The following is an 18949-nucleotide window of genomic DNA, read 5'->3' on the forward strand; positions in this document are numbered from 1 at the left end:
CTGCACCCGCACGGGCACCGAGCCATGGACTACCGCAATGACAGGGAGGGCCCACATGGGAGTGCGGCCGGGTGGGTAGACGCCTGCGCGGGTAGCAAAAGGCATCGGGTGCTTTACTTGGGGGCTTGGCTGTGGTTGGCTGGCGCCGCGGCGGTGGGGTGCCGGCCCGGCAAGGGACATGCATTTAAAACCAACGCCCGCCGCCGCCGCCGCCGCTGACGCGTGGGGCCCCCACGCGCCTGGATCGCCGGAGGGGTTGAGGGGGATGCGGTTCGGTTGGCTTGCCGGCGTTTGTTGGGAAACGTGTGTGGGCCCGGCCTTGGCCTTTGTGGCGGTCACGGAGCTGACGCCGTCCCGTTCTCCTCCCTGGGCGACGGTGGGGTGGGGCCCAGCACGTCAAAGAAATTTATCTATATCTATATCTATATACTATTATAAAAATCTATATATATATTATTATAAAAAGCGGTAACGATTCTGCCGAAAAATTTCGTCCGTCCAGGCTGACGTCAGCAATACGTCATAATGACGTCAGCAGCAGCAATGTCACCAATCTTTTTCTCTTCCGTGTCCGCGCGACAACTGCAGTCATATTCTTATCCTCAAGAACCAAGCAAGATGGTTTGTTGGACAGTGGAGATGGCTCTCCTCCTGCAGATATTTTTTTTGACGACTTGATTAACTGCAGCTAGCCGATTAATTAATAAAATTAAGATTTGATTATTGTTTTATATTTTTTTATTATTAAATATATTAGACATATATTACAAATTTAACAAAAAAAATTGACACATAAATAAATTCTTAAATTAAATCTATATTATTATAAAAAGAGTACGGGACGGCATTTCATCCAAACGGCATGTGAGTGCGGAGATGGGTGGGTGGAGGCAGATGCATGCGGAGGCAGACGTGACGAGATACCGTTCTATAGGTTTTCTTTTATAAAAAACGGTAACGATTCTCTTTGGGATTTTCGTCCGTCTGTGCTGACGTCATCCATACGTCAGCTGCAGCAGCGATTTCTTTGTTCTTTCCTTACACCCGTGCTACTGGGCTGGCTACAGATGGAGAGGCACACAAGCAGACCACTCACGCACACCGCATATCGCAGCCGTCGTCCACCCACGTGCGGGTCTCAGCGCGGCGACACCCCAAGAACACACGCATGCACGCTTCAATGTGGTAGCTGCGCACGTGCAGACGCCTCCATCGCCTCCTGGCGATCGGTGAAACCTCCACCTCTTCCTCTGGCGTAGTCACCGCCGTCGCTAACGAGCGAGTCTCTCCTGCGCCTCAACGCATCGTCGCGTTTCTCTATGGTCTTCTCATCGGCCTTGCGGCGGTCGCCGTCGCGGTGTCGCACAAAGACCGCGACTCCGGTCTCGGGAGCTCAGTCCATTGGGCCAAGATCCGGACGGCTCCCCGCCCCAACAGGAGGATGATGACTGCCTAGAGCGCAGCATCCCGTCAAGGCGTACTTCCTCAATTTGCAGAATAACCCTATCAGATGATCAGTTCGCCACTAAGGAGCAAAATTGTGGAATATGACAATGGCGTTTTAACTTGGGAAAATTAGAGAAAGGAGTCTACTTTGCGCTGCTTTGGAATGACAATAATTTTCCGCGATTCCGAGTCTGGTTGCTCAATGAATCATCATAATCACATGGTGGCAAGATGGAGTGGGTGTTGAAGACTAATATCAGCCTTGAAGCAGTTATAGATAATGCAACAATTACCGATCATGTTAGTTTTAGCACACTATGGATCGTTAACTATGTGACCGATGAAGCAATACGCATGTTACAGGACGACGAGAAACTCTAATTTTATTGCATCACTATCTTTTTTATAACAATTACACCATCGTCTTTTCGCTTCTTCTTATAATTATATGCCAAAATTTGAACTTAACCTTATATTGAAGTTGATTTTTAAGGTTTTTCTTAATCGTACTTTTTTTCAACATTTGTTTTTACATAGCTAAAAACAAGTATGTAAAAGTTTTATCACAAACTATTTTTGTTTGCACCAAACAATAACCCTTTAATCATCCATAGTTGTATACTCAAATCCATAGTTGTATACTCAAAAGTCACCCGTTGCTATGCACGTGCATATTGATAATACCTTTATCTATTTAAAAATATGGATTATTTCTATTCGTCCATCTGCTATGTTCTCGCGATACGTGCCCAATTAATTACATCAAATCCTACTTAAAATATTTTTATGAGACTTGACAGCCTATTAAATTATATATACATGTATGTCATATATCTTAATTGAATTTTACATGGAATGATTTTTTATCCCCGTGGCGAAGCACGGGCATTATGCTAGTAGAGGTTAAAGACTAAAAATTAAGCTCCAGCAGAATATCTATCAAATCATCTATTTTTAAATATCATTCATATTAGGAGAGAAATTTCATATTTGGACGTTCTCTTTCTATCCTCTAAATAGATATAGAGAATGTCATATATCGATGATCTGCTGAAGTACAAGAAGATACGAAGGATTAAATTATTTTAGATGATAACCCAAATAAAAATATGGATGACCAACTGCTGGATGCCTCTGAGAACAAGAAAATTCATGAGGGTGTAATGGATAAGCCCCATCCACGCGTCCGTGGTTTGTACTATTGTGCTTGGTTTTCTCCTTTTTCACAATTAGAGGGGATTACGGTAATCACTCCGTTCAATGTCGTAGGATTTTTTTTTTGTTCTTTATTGATATGAATATTCTTTTTGGCCTTTTATTTGATGCTGTTGATTTTTGTCTATATTTGATGAGATTTTTAGATGTTATTGATCATATAATTTTATGGTATTATTGGAAGGTACGATACTTAATTAACTACTATAAAAACTGAAATTTTGCTTTAGAAATATCTACTTGGCAACTTTTATATGAAATACTCAAAAAAAATCATAAGTGCGAAAATTCATAATTGTTAATGAGAAATTAATGGGCATAGCCAGATACGACGCGCGCGCTCTACCCACACGAAAAGAAAAGCATCGATCTCGCGGCCGACCGGAGCATGCATCACGTACGTACGTACGTACGTACGCGACAACCAGCCATAAAACCACGCACTAAAAGAGGGCAAGTACGACGAGCCGGCCGGCGATCGAGATGACACATACTACTATGTGATTATTCGGTTAAAAGTGAAATTTGTTTCAAAATAAGCAATACTCTATAAAGAAGTTAAAAATAGAGTAAATAAAGATGTATATAATTGTGGCGTACGTGAGAAATCCATATTATAGGTAAATAGATAGGGTCATTGGATCATTGTCTTTGAGTACCATTTATCTAAAATTAATTAGAACATGCGCAAATAATTCATACATCACATATTCCATCGATAAAATAGAGGATAGATAGTAAAAAGACGTAATACATCGGTCTCTTCAACATATCCTCAATTTTTAAGTCAACATTTAGTTCTTGTTCGGTTATCCCCCAAGGGGAAGGATTGGAGAGAATTAGGGAGGATAATTCTACATCACAATAGATGTGAAATAAATCTCTTGCTAAGCCCTTTAAATCCTCCTATGATTGAGATTAACCGAATAAGATCTTATGTGGAAGAAGTTTCTCCCTCCTCGCTCTAAATGAGAGATGAAAAACTATCACTCGAGTAGCAGGAGTATGTGCTGAAGAGAAAAATGAACAATTAATATATATTAATGAAGTATAGTTGAAATGTGATGTAAAGAAGGTAATATTAATGATTCGTTGGTGTACAAATATACCTAGAATAGAAGTATTTGCGTAATAATCATTTAAATAAAGATATAGATAACTAAATTTAAATTTAAATGACTCGTAAGTTGAGCATGGTTTAGATCGAGTCATCAATTATTTTGGAACTAAGGCACTACAGTCGAGCGGATATATCGGATCCGGGTCTCTCTTGCATGCATGCCACTGGACCCACCCGCGCCCGGTTAAATGGTTTATTACCGTACGTCGATGGCCACGCGATCCTTGCCGGGTCCGACCCGTGAAACTTTAATGACCGTAGTTATGGGGCTCATCAATGGCTGTCATCATTTATCTTATTTTAAAATTCTATATAATTACTATTTTATCTGTTTTAACGTGTTGATTATACCAAGATTTATTTATTGAACAATGCTCATTATTTCTATATATGTCTATATTCAAATAAAAAGTATTACATTATACATTATGAAACAAGCGAAGTAATTATTATCGTATGAATTATTACTTTCGTCTCATAATAAATACCTATTTTAAATTTGAACCTTAGGACTACATTTATTATGGGACGGGAGTAACCTATTTTATTAAAAATGCTTTAAGCACATGGACGAATTTATCACAGGGACTAGGTAGGCTTCAACCCCTGCCGATGGCCATCCGTTTTGGTATTGCTGAAGAGAAGGAAGAACTAGAACAGATATTAGTGTGCATGGGTTTTTAGTTTTCTTTCGTCCGACCTCTCCTAATACATTTTTTTATCCGCAACTGTTTAAGGATGCTCATAACTTTATGTATTTGTAGAAAATAATTAAATAATTTCTAATGGGTCAATCTTGGATCTAAAGGATAAAAAACGGAGGAAGTACGTCGTGACATAGAAATCCTTCTCGAGCCGTACGTAAGTACGCTACGTTTCGATCGACCACCACCGTCACCGGCAGCAGCTTGTTAAGGCTCTGTTTAGTTTCCAAAAATTTTCCCCCAAAAACATCACATCAAATCTTTGGATATCTAAATAAAGTATTAAATATAAATAAAACAAAAAACTAATTGTATAATTATGTGAGAAACCGCGAGACGGATTTTTTGAGCTTAATTAGTCTATGATTAGTCATAAGTGCTATAGTAATCAATATGCGTTAATGATAGATTAATTAAGCTCAAAAGATTCATCACATGGTTTCTAGTCGAGCCATGAAATTTATTTGACATCCGGTCAAGCGTCTGATGTGAAAAAAAAAAATTTCATTTCCTCGGACTAAACACCCCCTAATTGCTCCCGTTTTTACCGGACGTTTTCTCTTGAAGAAAAAAAGATCTTATTTATTACTAGCTAAAGGCACGCATTGCACGCAGAAATGACAAATTAACGACTAAGCTGAGCAGTAACCGTTGGTAAATACTCCACTGACGAACGGAATGGTGCCGAAACGTTCACTCGGTTAATATCGACGGTTCCAAGCGGGCGACCGCCGGATTATGTGGGGAGAAAGAAGAAAGGAAGAACGCATGCATGCGTTGCGTTGTGTGTATATGCCGTACATGGTGGCGTGGCGTTAATTTGCATGTATACATGCGCCACACAGCGTACAACTTATTAGTAATTAAAAAATAATTTATAGGTAATATGTCTAAAAACAAGGTTAGAAAATAAAGTATAATAAAAATGTAAAATCAACTTTAATTTCAAGTTTTAAAATTTTAATTGAGGGAGGGGTTAGATAGCTGCAGAGAGCATGGCATTTTTGGCCGTGTGCATGCACCAAGATTATAAATGGTGTACGTTTCATATACTATTATTAAAGAAAATTAGATAATTCTTCATGTTCTTCTATATATTTTTATTAGACACATTTTAATATTTATTTTTAAAATAAGTTCTTTTAAAATTTGCATCATTTAAACTCACAATCTCGTGTGACATGGCAATATACCTATATGCATGTGATGTCGTAACCTATTGGTATCATTTTTGGCCACATTGACATGGCTGAACACGTAAGACAACACCTGTTTTTGCAACGCCGGTTTCATCAACGTGGCAAGACATATATGCTCTCATCGTTTCGCTTTTTAAGGAATAAGCGAAAACGTGATTTTACGAACGAAAAATAATTTACAGATAAAATTTTTATATACGTGTTCATAGCGACTCAAAAGCGAAATGTGTTTCATAGCGACTCAAAAGCGAAATGTGTAAAAGAAACCATAACGAAAAAAACCACAAAATCAAATTCAAAATTAAGTTCTAAAATTCAAATTTTGGCTTATAAGCAGTTGCAATTGCGAAACGATAGAGCCCATATATATAGTGGGTTTGGGAGAAACAAACATTTCATTATTTACTTATGCTTATAAGCCAAAATTTTTTTAAAAAATAGTCTTAAATTTAAAGTTGATTTTAAGGTTTTTTCATAGAAATTCATGTTTCAGCATAAGCTTTCAGATTGCTAAAAATATGTATATAAAAGTTTTATTCATAAATTATTTTTTCATTTGCAAATATGCCGGTTGACTTTTCCCGAAAAAACCCTCCAGAAAGTTTTGAAACGGTTTGTTTCTAAAACTAAATATTAAAAACGTGCATTTAGCAAAAGAAAACAAACTATTCCCAGGCCTCAAGAGGCCACCTGCCCGTAGGGATGAGAACGGATCGGAAACAGACGGAAACCATCTCTACCGTTTCTATTTCCATATATTTTTCGGAACCGAAAACCCCGGATACGAAAACGGAATCGAGTAATATCGGAAACGATAACGGATCGAATACAGAGCGGATCGAATATGGTATCGAAAATTTATCGGAATATAAAAATACCTTAAAACGTGTATGCAAATCTTTTCTAAAACAATATATCAACTTCTCAAAGTATCATAAATTATAAAATATCATGTCACAAGAAGAAACATTCATCGGCGGCTGGAGGCGGTGCTGGCGGCCAGCAGGTGGGGGTCGGCGCTGTCGGCTGGAGGGACCTAGAGGCGGCGTCGGGGGGCGGTGGCACCGGCGGAGGGAGCTGGACGCGGCGTCGGGGGCCGCCGGCGTCGCGACCGACAGCAGGGAGCGGGAGGCGGCGTCGGGGGGCGGTGGCACCGACGGAGGGAGCTGGTGGTGGTGCCGGGGGCCGCCGGCGTCGTGGCTAGCGGATGGAGGCGGCCCCGGGGCTCTCGGCGTTGGGGACCGGGGGTGGGAGGGGGCGGCGGACAGGGGCGTCTGAGGGCCGTGCGAGGTGGGCAACCGCACAGGGCCCCAAAAATTATGGGCCCCAAGATTTATAAAGTATAGTAAGTATATGTGATAGTTTTGGGTTTTTTAATTAGAAATCAGTCTAAGTTGTCTTGTATAACAAGTATATATCAACAGTTTAGTTCTTTAAGATTTTATTCCACAAGAAAATAAAGGTCCGGTCTAAATTCTAAATTTCTTGAAACGACATGAGCGTTTTTCCAATAAAACCATTATATAAGCGTCATTAGTTTTTTTGTTTTGGTACTCGATATTAGGCCTCTACTTAGTGCTCTGAGCTGGGCTTCATATTTCACGGGACGCCGCTGGCGGCGGAGGGAGGGGACGCCGGCCGGCCGGTGCTGCCTCGGTCCCTCATTTTCTCTCTTTGTCGCACGGCCGCCATGGGTGGGAGTGGGAGGGACCAGCGACCAGAACTCCAAGAGGCTAGGGTTACCGGTTACCAACCCAGGTGCTGGACTTTGGGCCGGCCTGGTGGTGGATTGGGCTGGACCATTTTCCTGATATTACTTTTCGGAATTCTGAAATTTTTTCCAAAAAGTTTCTGACCGATTCCGAGTTCTGATGGATAGGACGCTTACCGTATCCGCCAATTGTTTCCGAAAAAAATTCTGATTCCGATACCGTTTCCAAAAAATTCCGAAAAAAAATCCGACCGACAGGTTCCGTTTCCGTAAATAGGTTCGGATTCCGGAAAAATTCCAAACTTTTTTCAACCCTACCTGCCTAGGGATTAGCCGGTAGAGCCAGTCCCACACGGGGTACACTCGCCGCGTGGCCGTAGCACCACCCTCCCTCGCAGCCGACACACACCGCCGTAGCGTACAGTACTACTACAGTAACGGCTAACGGCCGTTACCGTCCGTCCATCCATCCATCCGTCCGTCCGTCAACTCGTCACGCCTTTCCTGCCTCCCCCCAAAAACCCGCGCACAAATCCACACACATACAAAAAAAACCCGCAAAAAAAAACCGGTCCAGCGGCAGCAAACCCACCCCCACCCACCCGCACCGCACCACGCCCCTCCCTCCCTCCCTCGCGCCAACGACTACTAGTAGTAGTAGCGGTAGAAAAGGAGGAGAAAATAAATTAAAAGAAAAGAGGAAAAAAAAACCCAGCAGCAACAGCCACCGCGCGAACCCAAAGCCCGCGGCAAGCTCGCTCCTCCCGCCTCACGACGCCGCCTCCCGCCTCCGCGCGCTCCGGCCGGCCACCGCGCTTGTGAGGGGGATCTACTTGTAGGGCGAGGGAGTGGCGGTGCTTTTCTCCTCTGCGGCGGCGGCTTCCCGCGCGGGCGCCGCTGGTGAGTGAGGTGAGATCTCGGCCGGCCGGGGCCGGGGCGGAGTTGCTAGCGCGCGCTCTCTCTCTCGGTCGTCGCCGACGCCTGAATTCCGCGGGCCTGGAGTGGCGCGGGGACGGATCTGCGGGGAGGGGGATGGGGTGACCGGATCGGGACGCGCCTCGGTTTGATTTCCCCTCCCTCTCTCTCCCCCCTCCATCCGGCTGAATTCTCTGCGTCTCGTCGGTTCGAAGGCGTGCCGGAGATGGCGAGTTCCGGCGCTGCTGCTGCCGGCGGCGGCACAGGTTCGTACCGCTTGCGTCTGCTCGCTGCTTCTCTCTGCGTTTTTCAGTTTTTTTTTTTTGCCTGAATTGGGCTTGTGCCGTTAGCTGGCGTGTCGAGTGCTTACTAAGCTACTAGTCCAAGGAGACGTGGACTTGGGGAAGTTGACCTGTTCGTCCGCGAGAGGGAGTCGTGGAATTTGGCTGGAATTCGAGTCGACTCGCGAATTTTTTTTCTTTACTGAAAAGTGCCTTTTCTCTTCAATTTTCTGTCCAATTATGTCTCATTTCGGTCGGAGGGCTGTTCTTATGGGTGCTGATTCGTGCGACGATTCGGAATTTCGCCAGCCTGGCTTAGCACGCTACCAGCTCTCGTTTAGATTCTCGCGAATTCCGATCTGCGAAGAAATGGGGAAACACATACGCAATTGCGGATCTGAGAACCTGCGTAGTGGGGCAGCGTCGTTGTTTTCGAAATATTTATGGTTAGTTTGTAAATCCCACAAGGATGCAGCTGAGAAAATGTTCGCCCCCCATCTTGGTGTATTTTCCACCTTTAATTTGGAGTTTGGTGTGTTTTCACCAAACTTTATTTTCCGGTCTGGTCTTTTATATCTCTAATAATACATATAATATATAATAGTTTTATTCATAAATTACTATTTTTACAAATAGGCTGAGCCAAACAATCACTCCCGTTGGATCTATGTCATTGCCCGTTTATTTAGCTTTACAATTATGCAGCAATTGCGGTGTAGTTAAATCAGATCAACGGTTAATTAGACTTGTTGGTTGCTTCTATAATAAAGGGGAAATTCCCTTGATTTGTATGGTTTGTTCACGTGATGTCTATTCCTAACGAAAAGTAAAATTCTTTTGTACAGGGAACTCTTGCGATGCGTTGTACAGGGAGCTATGGCATGCTTGTGCTGGACCCTTGGTCACAGTGCCTCGCCGAGGCGAATTGGTCTACTACTTCCCCCAGGGTCATATGGAACAGGTAAATCTCACCGTAACAAATCACTACTTGCTCTTCATCATGTCCCGATGGCTTTCTGCTTATAAACAGTAAATACTTGTGCAGTATATTTTCTTCTTTTTTTTTTTGGTAATATAGTTTCTTGTTGTCTTTCTTTCCTTTGAACTGATAATTTCATGCTTTTTCTATAGCTTGAGGCGTCTACAGACCAACAGCTTGACCAGCACCTGCCTATGTTTAACCTGCCATCTAAGATCCTTTGCAAAGTGGTCAATGTAGAACTTAGGGTAAGCATTTTCCTTTTCTGGTATGCAGTAGTTTCAATCTATGGAAGTTCTTTTGAACTCTCTAGCAACTGCTTTCCTGTATCTTTCTTCCTGTAGTTTACTCACCTTCTCCTCTGGTATGCAGGCTGAAACTGATTCTGATGAGGTTTATGCTCAGATTATGCTGCATCCAGAATCAGATGTGAGTTTGCTTTTTCTGATATATTTTGTTCTGAATAGTTTTCTACTTTTCTTTGTTTTAGCTCATTTGAGTTCTTTTTTATCAAGCTGCCATGTAGTGCTCGTGCTCATGTCATAGTCCTTTCATTCTTCTGATTGTCTTCTCTCATAAATTATATTCCCTTTGGTATGCACTTATTCATTTTCTTTTGTTTGGTTGATTAGCAAAATGAACCCACCAAGCCACAACCGGATCCGCATGAACCTGAAAAATGCAATGTCCACTCCTTCTGCAAGACTTTGACTGCTTCAGATACAAGCACCCATGGTGGATTTTCAGTTCTTAGGAGGCATGCAGAAGAATGTCTTCCACCACTGGTTTGTACCAAGAATTTTTTTTTTCACTCCCTACATATTTGAATATTTTGCTGTGCGTAACATCTGTAGTATGTGCTATGCTCTTATCTTTAGGATATGACTCAGAATCCACCATGGCAAGAGCTTGTGGCTAGAGATCTCCATGGCAACGAGTGGCATTTCCGTCACATCTTTCGAGGTAAGTTATAGGAAAAACATGGTAATATTGATTATAGTTCCTTCCCTACTTCCATAATAAAAGGGCTTCCACAAACAATGGTGGCACATAGCATTGCATGGTGATTTTGTTATTATGTCTCATGAACGGATTCCCCCCATTATTTTAGGACAACCTAGGAGGCATCTACTTACAACTGGTTGGAGTGTTTTTGTTAGCTCAAAAAGATTAGTTGCTGGTGATGCATTCATCTTTCTGAGGTATGCAGGGGAACATTTGGAAGGCTGGAAGCCATTTAATTAACACATTTTTCTGATTTGTTTGTCTCCTGGGTCTCCTGGGGTTCAGGATGAATCTTTTATGATGACTACTTCTGTTCTACTAATTATGGTGTTCATCTAACAGAGGTGAGAATGGGGAGCTACGAGTTGGTGTCAGGAGGCTCATGAGGCAACTAAACAACATGCCGTCATCAGTGATATCAAGTCACAGTATGCATCTTGGAGTCCTAGCAACTGCATCACATGCTATATCCACAGGAACTCTCTTTTCTGTTTTCTACAAACCAAGGTTTGGTTCTTCGGATCTTCTTCAGATTATACCTCTGTTGCTCACCAATGCTTTATATACCTCTAGTATTTTGTTATGTTGAGATGCACTGTACTTGGTAAAATGAAATGCGCATGAGCTATCAGTTCTCCTGAAATGATTCCCTTTATGCCTGTTCAAATTTATACTTCATATGATTTTTTTATTTAAAATTTTATAGAATTATAGGCAACTATTCCTCACATTGTATCATTACATGCTAATAAGTCAATTGTTCTAATTTGGATTTCAGAACAAGTCAATCGGAGTTTGTCGTGAGTTTAAACAAATACCTTGAAGCTAAGAACAGCAAGATATCTGTTGGAATGAGGTTTAAGATGAGATTTGAGGGTGATGAAGCTCCTGAAAGAAGGTAATTTAAGATCTATTTTTTGTCCACTGGTGTTTCATTGATTCAAAAATTTTGTGGGCACATTTCATAAATGTTTGTTCATGGTTTATAGGTTTAGTGGGACAATTATTGGTGTTGGGAGCATGCCAACATCTCCATGGGCAAATTCTGACTGGAGATCTTTGAAGGTAATTAAGATTTTCGAATTTGTGGGCAGGATGAACATCCTTCTCTGCATCTGTTGTCTGAGTTTGAGGTCATATGTTTCTTGGAAAATGCTTTCAGTTGTCTTATGTTTTTTTTTTTTTTTGTATCTTCCAAAGTCTCAACCCATGTGTTCACCACTGATTGATAGGTCCAATGGGATGAGCCTTCTGTGGTTCCTCGTCCAGATAGAGTCTCACCATGGGAACTGGAGCCACTTGCTGTGAGTAATACACAGCCACTGCCTCAGCCTCCTGCAAGAAATAAGCGGGCTCGGCCTCCTGCTTCGAATTCAATTGCTCCAGAGCTCCCTCCGGTCTTCGGTATGTTTTTTGCTAAACTATAGCTAGATCGTGCTTTTGCTTCATGATGGTAGCTAACCTCTTCTGTGTTCTTAACTTAGGTTTGTGGAAATCTCCAGCTGAGTCCACACAAGGTTTCTCATTTTCCGGACTACAGCGAACACATGAACTATATCCTTCGAGCCCCAATTCAATCTTCTCAACATCATTAAATGTTGGATTCAGTACAAAGAATGAATCATCTGCTCTAACCAACAAGCATTTTTACTGGCCAATGAGAGAGACAAGAGCTGACTCTTACTCTGTTAGCATCAACAAAGTTCCGTCTGAAAAGAAGCGAGAACCTAGTTCGGCTGGCTGCAGATTGTTTGGAATTGAGATAGGCTCTGCTGTGGAAGCTACATCTCCAGTGCCTGCTGTTTCTGGTGTTGGTCAAGACCAACCAGCTGCCTCAGTAGATGCTGAGTCTGATCAGCTCTCGCAACCATCACATGCCAACAAATCTGATGCTCCAGCAGCAAGCAGTGAGCCATCTCCTCATGAGACTCAGAGTCGGCCAGTGAGGAGCTGCACCAAGGTAATAATTTTTCTGGTTGTTTTTGCTTGCAATACTCAAAAGTCCTCTTGTGGATAACAGAGTAACTTGTACTTTTTCTTCCTCCAGGTAATCATGCAAGGAATGGCAGTTGGAAGGGCAGTGGACCTGACAAGGCTCCATGGATATGACGATCTTCGCTGCAAGTTAGAAGAGATGTTTGATATCCAAGGAGAGCTCGCTGCCAGCCTAAAAAAATGGAAGGTTGTTTACACAGATGATGAGGATGATATGATGCTGGTTGGGGATGACCCTTGGCCGTATGTACCCTTATCCCTGCTCAATCAATTACTTCATTCTTTGAATTCCTTGAGCCAATGAGCTCTAACTCACTTATCACATTCCGATCATTGCCGCTGCAGTGAATTTTGCAGTATGGTGAAAAGGATATACATCTACACCTACGAGGAAGCTAAGCAACTTATTCCCAAGTCCAAGCTCCCGATCATTGGAGACGCCAAGCAAAACCCAAACAAACAATCGCCCGAGTCTGACATGCCTCACAGTGACCTGGACAGCACTACCCCGGTTACTGATAAGGATTGCTGAATGCTAACCTGGCCCAATATTTCCCGTAATTTTTTTTCCGTCTGGGATGTTGATCATGGGGGGTTCGTGGCCCATGATCCTTGGGACTACTAAGAGTTATCTGTTGGTTGGTTCGTGGGCCCGAAGGACACCGTCTGCATCTACCATGGTTCATGCATCATGCATAGCTGCCTTTGGACCAGTGTGGATCCCATGCCAGCAAGGATGGCTGGGAGGCAGCATTTCCATCACCTGGCATTCCCTGCGTGATTGGCCCATCCATGTTTAATTCTGCTGTGTTGTGGTAGGAACGATGGCATCCTTTGTCCAGTGCTCAGTTTTGGAAAAAGAAAAAAAATGGTGACCGGTGGACCTGCAAGAGGGGGGCCCGGCCTCAGCCGTCTCTCACTGCCCCAGTAAATAGAGAGCATCAGCATTCATGTTCCTTCCTGCACTGCATGGAGCATCCATCCGTAGCTAGAGCTTAGTTTCCCCCCGCCCTGCATCCTGTTCGCAGCCTCGGCGCCGCTCGAGCTGTTTGTTTTTAACCCCAGCGGCATTCCTTTTTCTTCCTGGGTGGTGTTTTGCTTTCGGAAGTTGGGAGTATATCTGCTAAGTTTTTTTTTTTTGACATGTGCTTTTCCTCAATGTATCTGTGCTTTTTCCTCCTCTTGGAAGCCATCCTTCTACGGTGATATCTGTACTTACCTGCATGTACATAGGAATGGGAATGGACTGGTCTGGACTGAACTGATATGCCTCTCCTCATCATTGTTATGCTGTTCTTTATAGTGGAGTGGTTTTCTGCCGTGTCGTGATGGCGTAATCTGCGTGGGAGAGCTTTTGTTTCCCTTTTGCTTTGCAGTAGAGTATTTGTCTTTATGGCTAATCTGTGATGATGTTGCTATTCATCTCTTGACCTCAGCCTGTCGGAATTGTTGTTCTGCGGCTGATGGCTCGTGACCCTTTTCGCTTTTGCGGAAATCCCAAACGTGTTGCTATGCGAACACGCAGCTTGGATTATTCCGTTCCGTTGGAGGTGCCTGATTCTTGTGTGTTCAGAGTTCAGACTGCTTGCAGCAGTGTACTATGCACTCCCTCTGCTTTTTATTTAATGCTAACAGTTTGTTTTATTATTTTTTTATAAATATGTAAAATTATAAGTCATTCCTAAAGTATATCTAGTAATAAATTAAATCATAATAGAATATTAATAATTATATATAATTTTTGAATAAGACAATTGTTAAACATAGACTAAAATTTTAACGGTGTCAATGTTAAAAAAAGACGGAGAGAGTTAGAGATTAGAGATTGAAAACAGCTCGAGAACTGTCGTACTTTCATAAGTCCACCGTGCGCGGCAAAAGGGTCAATGGCACGTAAACTTTCAGGGAACATGTTTTGCTTGTACATGACAGATGACGGGCCAAATTGGTCAGTTGCCCCAAGGAGAAACAGTGACTTCTAATTAATCCATTGTACTAGCAGATTAGCATTAGTACACAATTTTGGTGCGGTTTGAGATAATGGAGACTGATGTTATCTGACCATTGTTATAGCTATTTAAGGATATAGATAACTAAAGTAACTACTACAAAGTAAAAATATTACTTTAAAACTGTTAGATGAGAGACTTGCATAAACCATACCACTTAGAAGCTTGGAAATTGTGATCATGAAAAATCCAAAATCCATAGTTAAATCCGAACATGGCTTAGAGTGAGAGATGAAATTCTGTACAAACCAAAACCAAAAATTCCGTTCGAATACAAGATTAAACCCATTATATAAAACTTTGACATCTTTATATGCTCTGGTTTCTTTTAATGAGCAGCTCAAACACAGCATGTCACAACATGGTTACATCAACAAAAGCACTATTATTTCCTTGGTTTACAGGGCCGGGAGACTCTGCTTTGAGACCCCTCGGCCTCCAACTGGGGCTTGGTGGCTACTACTCTGACCGATGATGCCGTTTCTGTGTCAACCCGTGGCTCTTCTGCCTGATGCGTTTGTCCTTCACTACCTTGTTCCAATGTCTCACCGTCCTGCCTCGTGTTCTCGCCACCGTTGCTCTCCTGATACTGTGCATCCAAAGAGCTATCCTCATCGGCAGCCTGTGCTTCCAAATCCACTGGATCGACGCTGGCGGCTTTGGGGGCTGGAAGGAGCGAAACTCGACAGAGAGGGCAGGTGGTGTTTGTAGAGAGCCAGTGGTCGATGCAGTCGATGTGGAAGGTATGACCACAGGGAGGTATTCGCTGGAGCCGCTCGTCTGGTTGATAGTCTGCTAAGCAGACAGAGCATCTGTCAAGAATGAATAGGTGTTCAGAACAAAGAGAGCCAATGCAGGGTAAAATGCCAGTAGGCAGAAGATAGAAAGAAGCATTGCTGTTTAACCCACAGACAATCATTACTCAGCTATGCTTTGAAATTTATTTCTGATTGGGAAGTATGGCATAAGATGGTATAACAAAATTTCGCGACCACAACTTTGAAAGCTTACTAATGTATGTTCCTTTAGGTTGTATTGACTATTGATTGCATATTAGTCCAAGTAAGCGTCTGAAACAATGGGCAATTTTAATGTATATCCAATAGATTGCAATACACGTGTTTCCTGTGTCCCACCAACACACTATTCATGCATATGAGCATATCCATTATGGCATAACTGCATACCTATTGCAGAAATAAAACCGTTGGCAATAGTTTGGCAAATTATAATACGCAACATGTTTACTATGGGTGTAAGTGGGCCAACCCATAAACCCACTTATAGCCCAATTAAGTGGGTAACCTGCGACCATGAACCCACTTATAGGCCAATTAAGTGGGTAACCTGGCAGGTTACCCACTTAATTGTCCTACAAGCCGGTTGCGGGCCAGCCCACTGACACCACTAATGTTTACCCTAAGCTCGTGAATATAAGATGCTTGCTAGCTCAAAAAGTCCATCAGAACTTTATTTGAGCCTACTTTTACATATTACTAGGATTTCCACAATTTGATATGTCAAGCCAGAATCTGTACGTCCATTAATTAAGCTTATCAACCTTGCGCCAATTTTGAAGGATTTCCATTTATTAGAGTATTTGCATAACTTTGTTTTGTACAGCATATTTTCCAAATACGCATGTGGGCACGTGGCACCCATCAATTATCTAAATTACACTAGCAATTAAGGAACTGCAAACGTGCTTGTAGGAGCATATAAGGTTCAGTGCCTCAGCAACATTGGTTTGCTTATCCCTTGGGAAAGATTCTACAAATGTTTTATTGGACACATGTAATTTAGCTCAAGGCAGCACTTCTGTTCATTACTGAACTAGTTATTGAGATACTGGTGGACTCAGCGGAAAATCTACATTGGAAAGCTATCTGTAATATATGAACACTATACATATTTTCATGACTTGGGAATAACAAAAGGTTCAACACATATTAATTATGGTGATTATGGATTGATCATTGATGAGATTATTGGTCAAGCACAACATTACATGAACAGCATTGAAGAGATTAGGAGTAGATGACTGACTGTGTTTCCCTGATCAAGAAGCTCTCCTTGAAAACCACAACTGGCAACATTTCTCGCATCTCCTTCTTTATGCCGCACTCCAACTATGCACAAAAAAATACAAATCAAACAACAGAATCCCCATATACCAGTATCCTGATAAACCAATTCACTCGACAGAAGAGCACAAAAGCTAGCTTACCCTAGGGTTATCGCCCCGTATCAAGTTATTAGTCCTCATCCGCAAGGACTGCCAATTTGCTCTGCGCCGCCGCAGGTAGAACAAGTAGAAGAAGAGAAGCAAGACGAATGTGAAGAATACCGGCACAGAGAATATGAAGGCTTGGTATAGCTTAAGCTCAGGCGATGCGGCCGAGCAGTAATCGGGCGGGTCTGGGGAGGTACAAGACATCACCTAACCGAAAGATCCCCTTCTGCAAAAGAACCACCGCGGCCGAATTACCGAAACCCTAGGAAGTCCCAAGATCCTTAATTTACAATACTGAGCTATAATGTTCGCAAACTCCGCGGGCTTCCCCGCCACACCTTGATTTGCTATGCGTAAAATACTACTACAAGAAGAAGTGATTGATGACCATTGGGATGAGAATGCATCTAGCTAAGGTGGCAATCACCACCAAAACAAATCAGCCAACTGCTGTGAGGTAGAGTGGAAAGTGCAGCCTCCTGGTTCTCCCTAAATTACGAGATCAAGCTAATAGTGCGCGAATCGGAAGCAAACGGGATTCAGGGTCAACTAAGCGAAGAAACAAGCAGCAGTAGCCTCCTCTAAGCTAGCACAACGCACGAGCCTAGCTTGTGTACACGCAAATTGGTTAAAAAAAAAAACACCACACCAAACTTCACGCGGAGATATGCGCGTGGGATCGGGAAGAGAGATCCGAGCTAGGAAGGCGTACAGCGGGCAAAGATACACGCGTGCGCGCACGCACACTCCTCGGCTCAACCCTAACCCAAACAGCCAGAGCTACCAGCTCAGGCGAGAGGCCAGCCGCCGGTGGCCGTACACGCGGCGGCGGTATCTTGCGATCAGCGGCAGAGGCAGATCGATCGGCGGGCGGAGGCACGGCGCGGGGAGCCGTGTGGTGGGGGGTTGAGGGCAGGGCAGGAGCAGCGGAAATGCGAGGCGGCGGCGGGCGGCGGATCGGGGCGGGTGGTGCAAGTGTGCAGCAGCAGCGAGCAAACGATGGGATGGGAAAAAGGAAATGGCGTCCGCGTGCGTGAATCGCCTTTTTCCGCCTTCCGTTGGGAGGGGGAGGGGGGGGGGAGGGAGCCTCGCGACAACGGCGCAGAGAAAGAGGAGAGGAGAGGAGAGGAGAGTGACCCTGCATCAGCTTGGCTGCGTTACCAAGACGGGGACGAAAGGTTTTTCTGAGCCATCTATTTAATGCTATAAATAATAGAATTAGGAAAAAATCTAAAAAAACATCGTGGTCAAACGTCTAATTCTAAAAATGTCATTGATGGATACGAGTTTTAAAAAATACCATCTTACAAACGAATTTATCTGAGAAGTGCTATCGCCGTTAGGGTTCCGTCCGTTTGTACTGTTCATACTATAGCACTTAACGGAAAATTTTGACAGAACCCTAACGGTGATGACATTTCTTAGATAAATTCGTTTGTACGATAGCATTTCTTAGAACCCACCTTCGTCGATGATATTTTTTAGAATTAATTGTTTATCAATGGTATTTGTTAGATTTTTTCTAGAAATAATGACTATAAAGATAAAAAAAATATATTTAAAAATGTGAGTAATAGTTACTTCTATCAGTTACATTATTAAATATCTATAAAAAACTTAAATAATCTTTCATTTTTTTCATAAAAAAACACAACCATTATCCCCCCTTTCTTAATTTTTACATGCATATATTTTGAATTACTAAATTATATATATATTTTAAAAAAATTCTATATAAAAGTTTATCATCTCATCTTAGTATGCGCTGAATATACCAAATTAAAAAAAAAATAGCTACAACCATGTTATGACAAGGAACGTACCAATAAATGCTACTAGAATTGAATAAATAGACTCCAACTTAAAATGCCGTAAGAGCTATCGGAACAGAACAGATTGACTCCCAACCCTATGATACCACCGGAGATATACCCTGTCATCGTTTCATTTTTTTTTCTAAAGAAAAGCAAAATCATGTTTTTAAAATGAAAAATAACGTATAGGTAAAACTTTTATATCTGTATCCATATATCCATAGTGTAAAAAAGAAAAAATCATAAAATAAACCATGACAGAAAAAAATCATAAATCAAAAGAAAAATAATTTTAAAATTTAAATTTTAGCTTATAACCTGTA

At 42.4% G+C, this 18949-nt stretch overlaps 2 protein-coding genes across 2 annotated transcripts; one reads left to right on the top strand and one right to left on the bottom strand.

Moving 5' to 3' along the window:
• Positions 1-8054: 8054 nt before the first annotated feature.
• LOC102699936 (auxin response factor 7) lies at positions 8055-13877 on the top strand. The gene is made up of 14 exons (XM_006648680.3): positions 8055-8576; positions 9437-9552; positions 9723-9818; positions 9943-9999; positions 10203-10355; positions 10449-10533; positions 10682-10772; positions 10918-11082; positions 11354-11473; positions 11565-11640; positions 11808-11979; positions 12060-12535; positions 12623-12813; positions 12916-13877. Exons 1-14 carry the CDS (start codon positions 8537-8539, stop codon positions 13100-13102), a joined length of 2025 nt encoding a protein of 674 aa, XP_006648743.1. The 5' UTR covers positions 8055-8536; the 3' UTR covers positions 13103-13877.
• An 880-nt stretch (positions 13878-14757) lies between these two features.
• LOC102717404 (RING-H2 finger protein ATL58-like) lies at positions 14758-17585 on the bottom strand. The gene is made up of 3 exons (XM_006647314.3): positions 16807-17585; positions 16626-16708; positions 14758-15391 (listed from the first exon to the last, which is right to left on the bottom strand). The coding sequence occupies exons 1-3, from the start codon at positions 17014-17016 to the stop codon at positions 14965-14967; spliced, it is 720 nt and encodes a 239-aa protein (XP_006647377.1). The 5' UTR covers positions 17017-17585; the 3' UTR covers positions 14758-14964.
• Positions 17586-18949: the final 1364 nt, after the last annotated feature.

The sequence above is a fragment of the Oryza brachyantha genome, chromosome 2 (genome assembly GCF_000231095.2).
Source record: "Oryza brachyantha chromosome 2, ObraRS2, whole genome shotgun sequence".
NCBI lineage: Eukaryota > Viridiplantae > Streptophyta > Magnoliopsida > Poales > Poaceae > Oryza > Oryza brachyantha.

Bases quoted from the DNA above. Each gene is read 5' to 3' on its own strand.
- LOC102699936 (XM_006648680.3), top strand. From the start codon at position 8,537: ATGGCGAGTTCCGGCGCTGCTGCTGCCGGCGGCGGCACAG. The intron at 11,083-11,353 runs GTTTGGTTCTTC...TTTGGATTTCAG, and splicing joins TCTGTTTTCTACAAACCAAG to AACAAGTCAATCGGAGTTTG. The intron at 11,474-11,564 runs GTAATTTAAGAT...CATGGTTTATAG, and splicing joins GATGAAGCTCCTGAAAGAAG to GTTTAGTGGGACAATTATTG.
- LOC102717404 (XM_006647314.3), bottom strand. From the start codon at position 17,016: ATGTCTTGTACCTCCCCAGACCCGCCCGATTACTGCTCGGCCGCATCG. The intron at 16,709-16,806 runs GTAAGCTAGCTT...TTTTGTGCATAG, and splicing joins TACGGGGCGATAACCCTAGG to TTGGAGTGCGGCATAAAGAA. The intron at 15,392-16,625 runs GTCAGTCATCTA...CATTCTTGACAG, and splicing joins TTCTTGATCAGGGAAACACA to ATGCTCTGTCTGCTTAGCAG.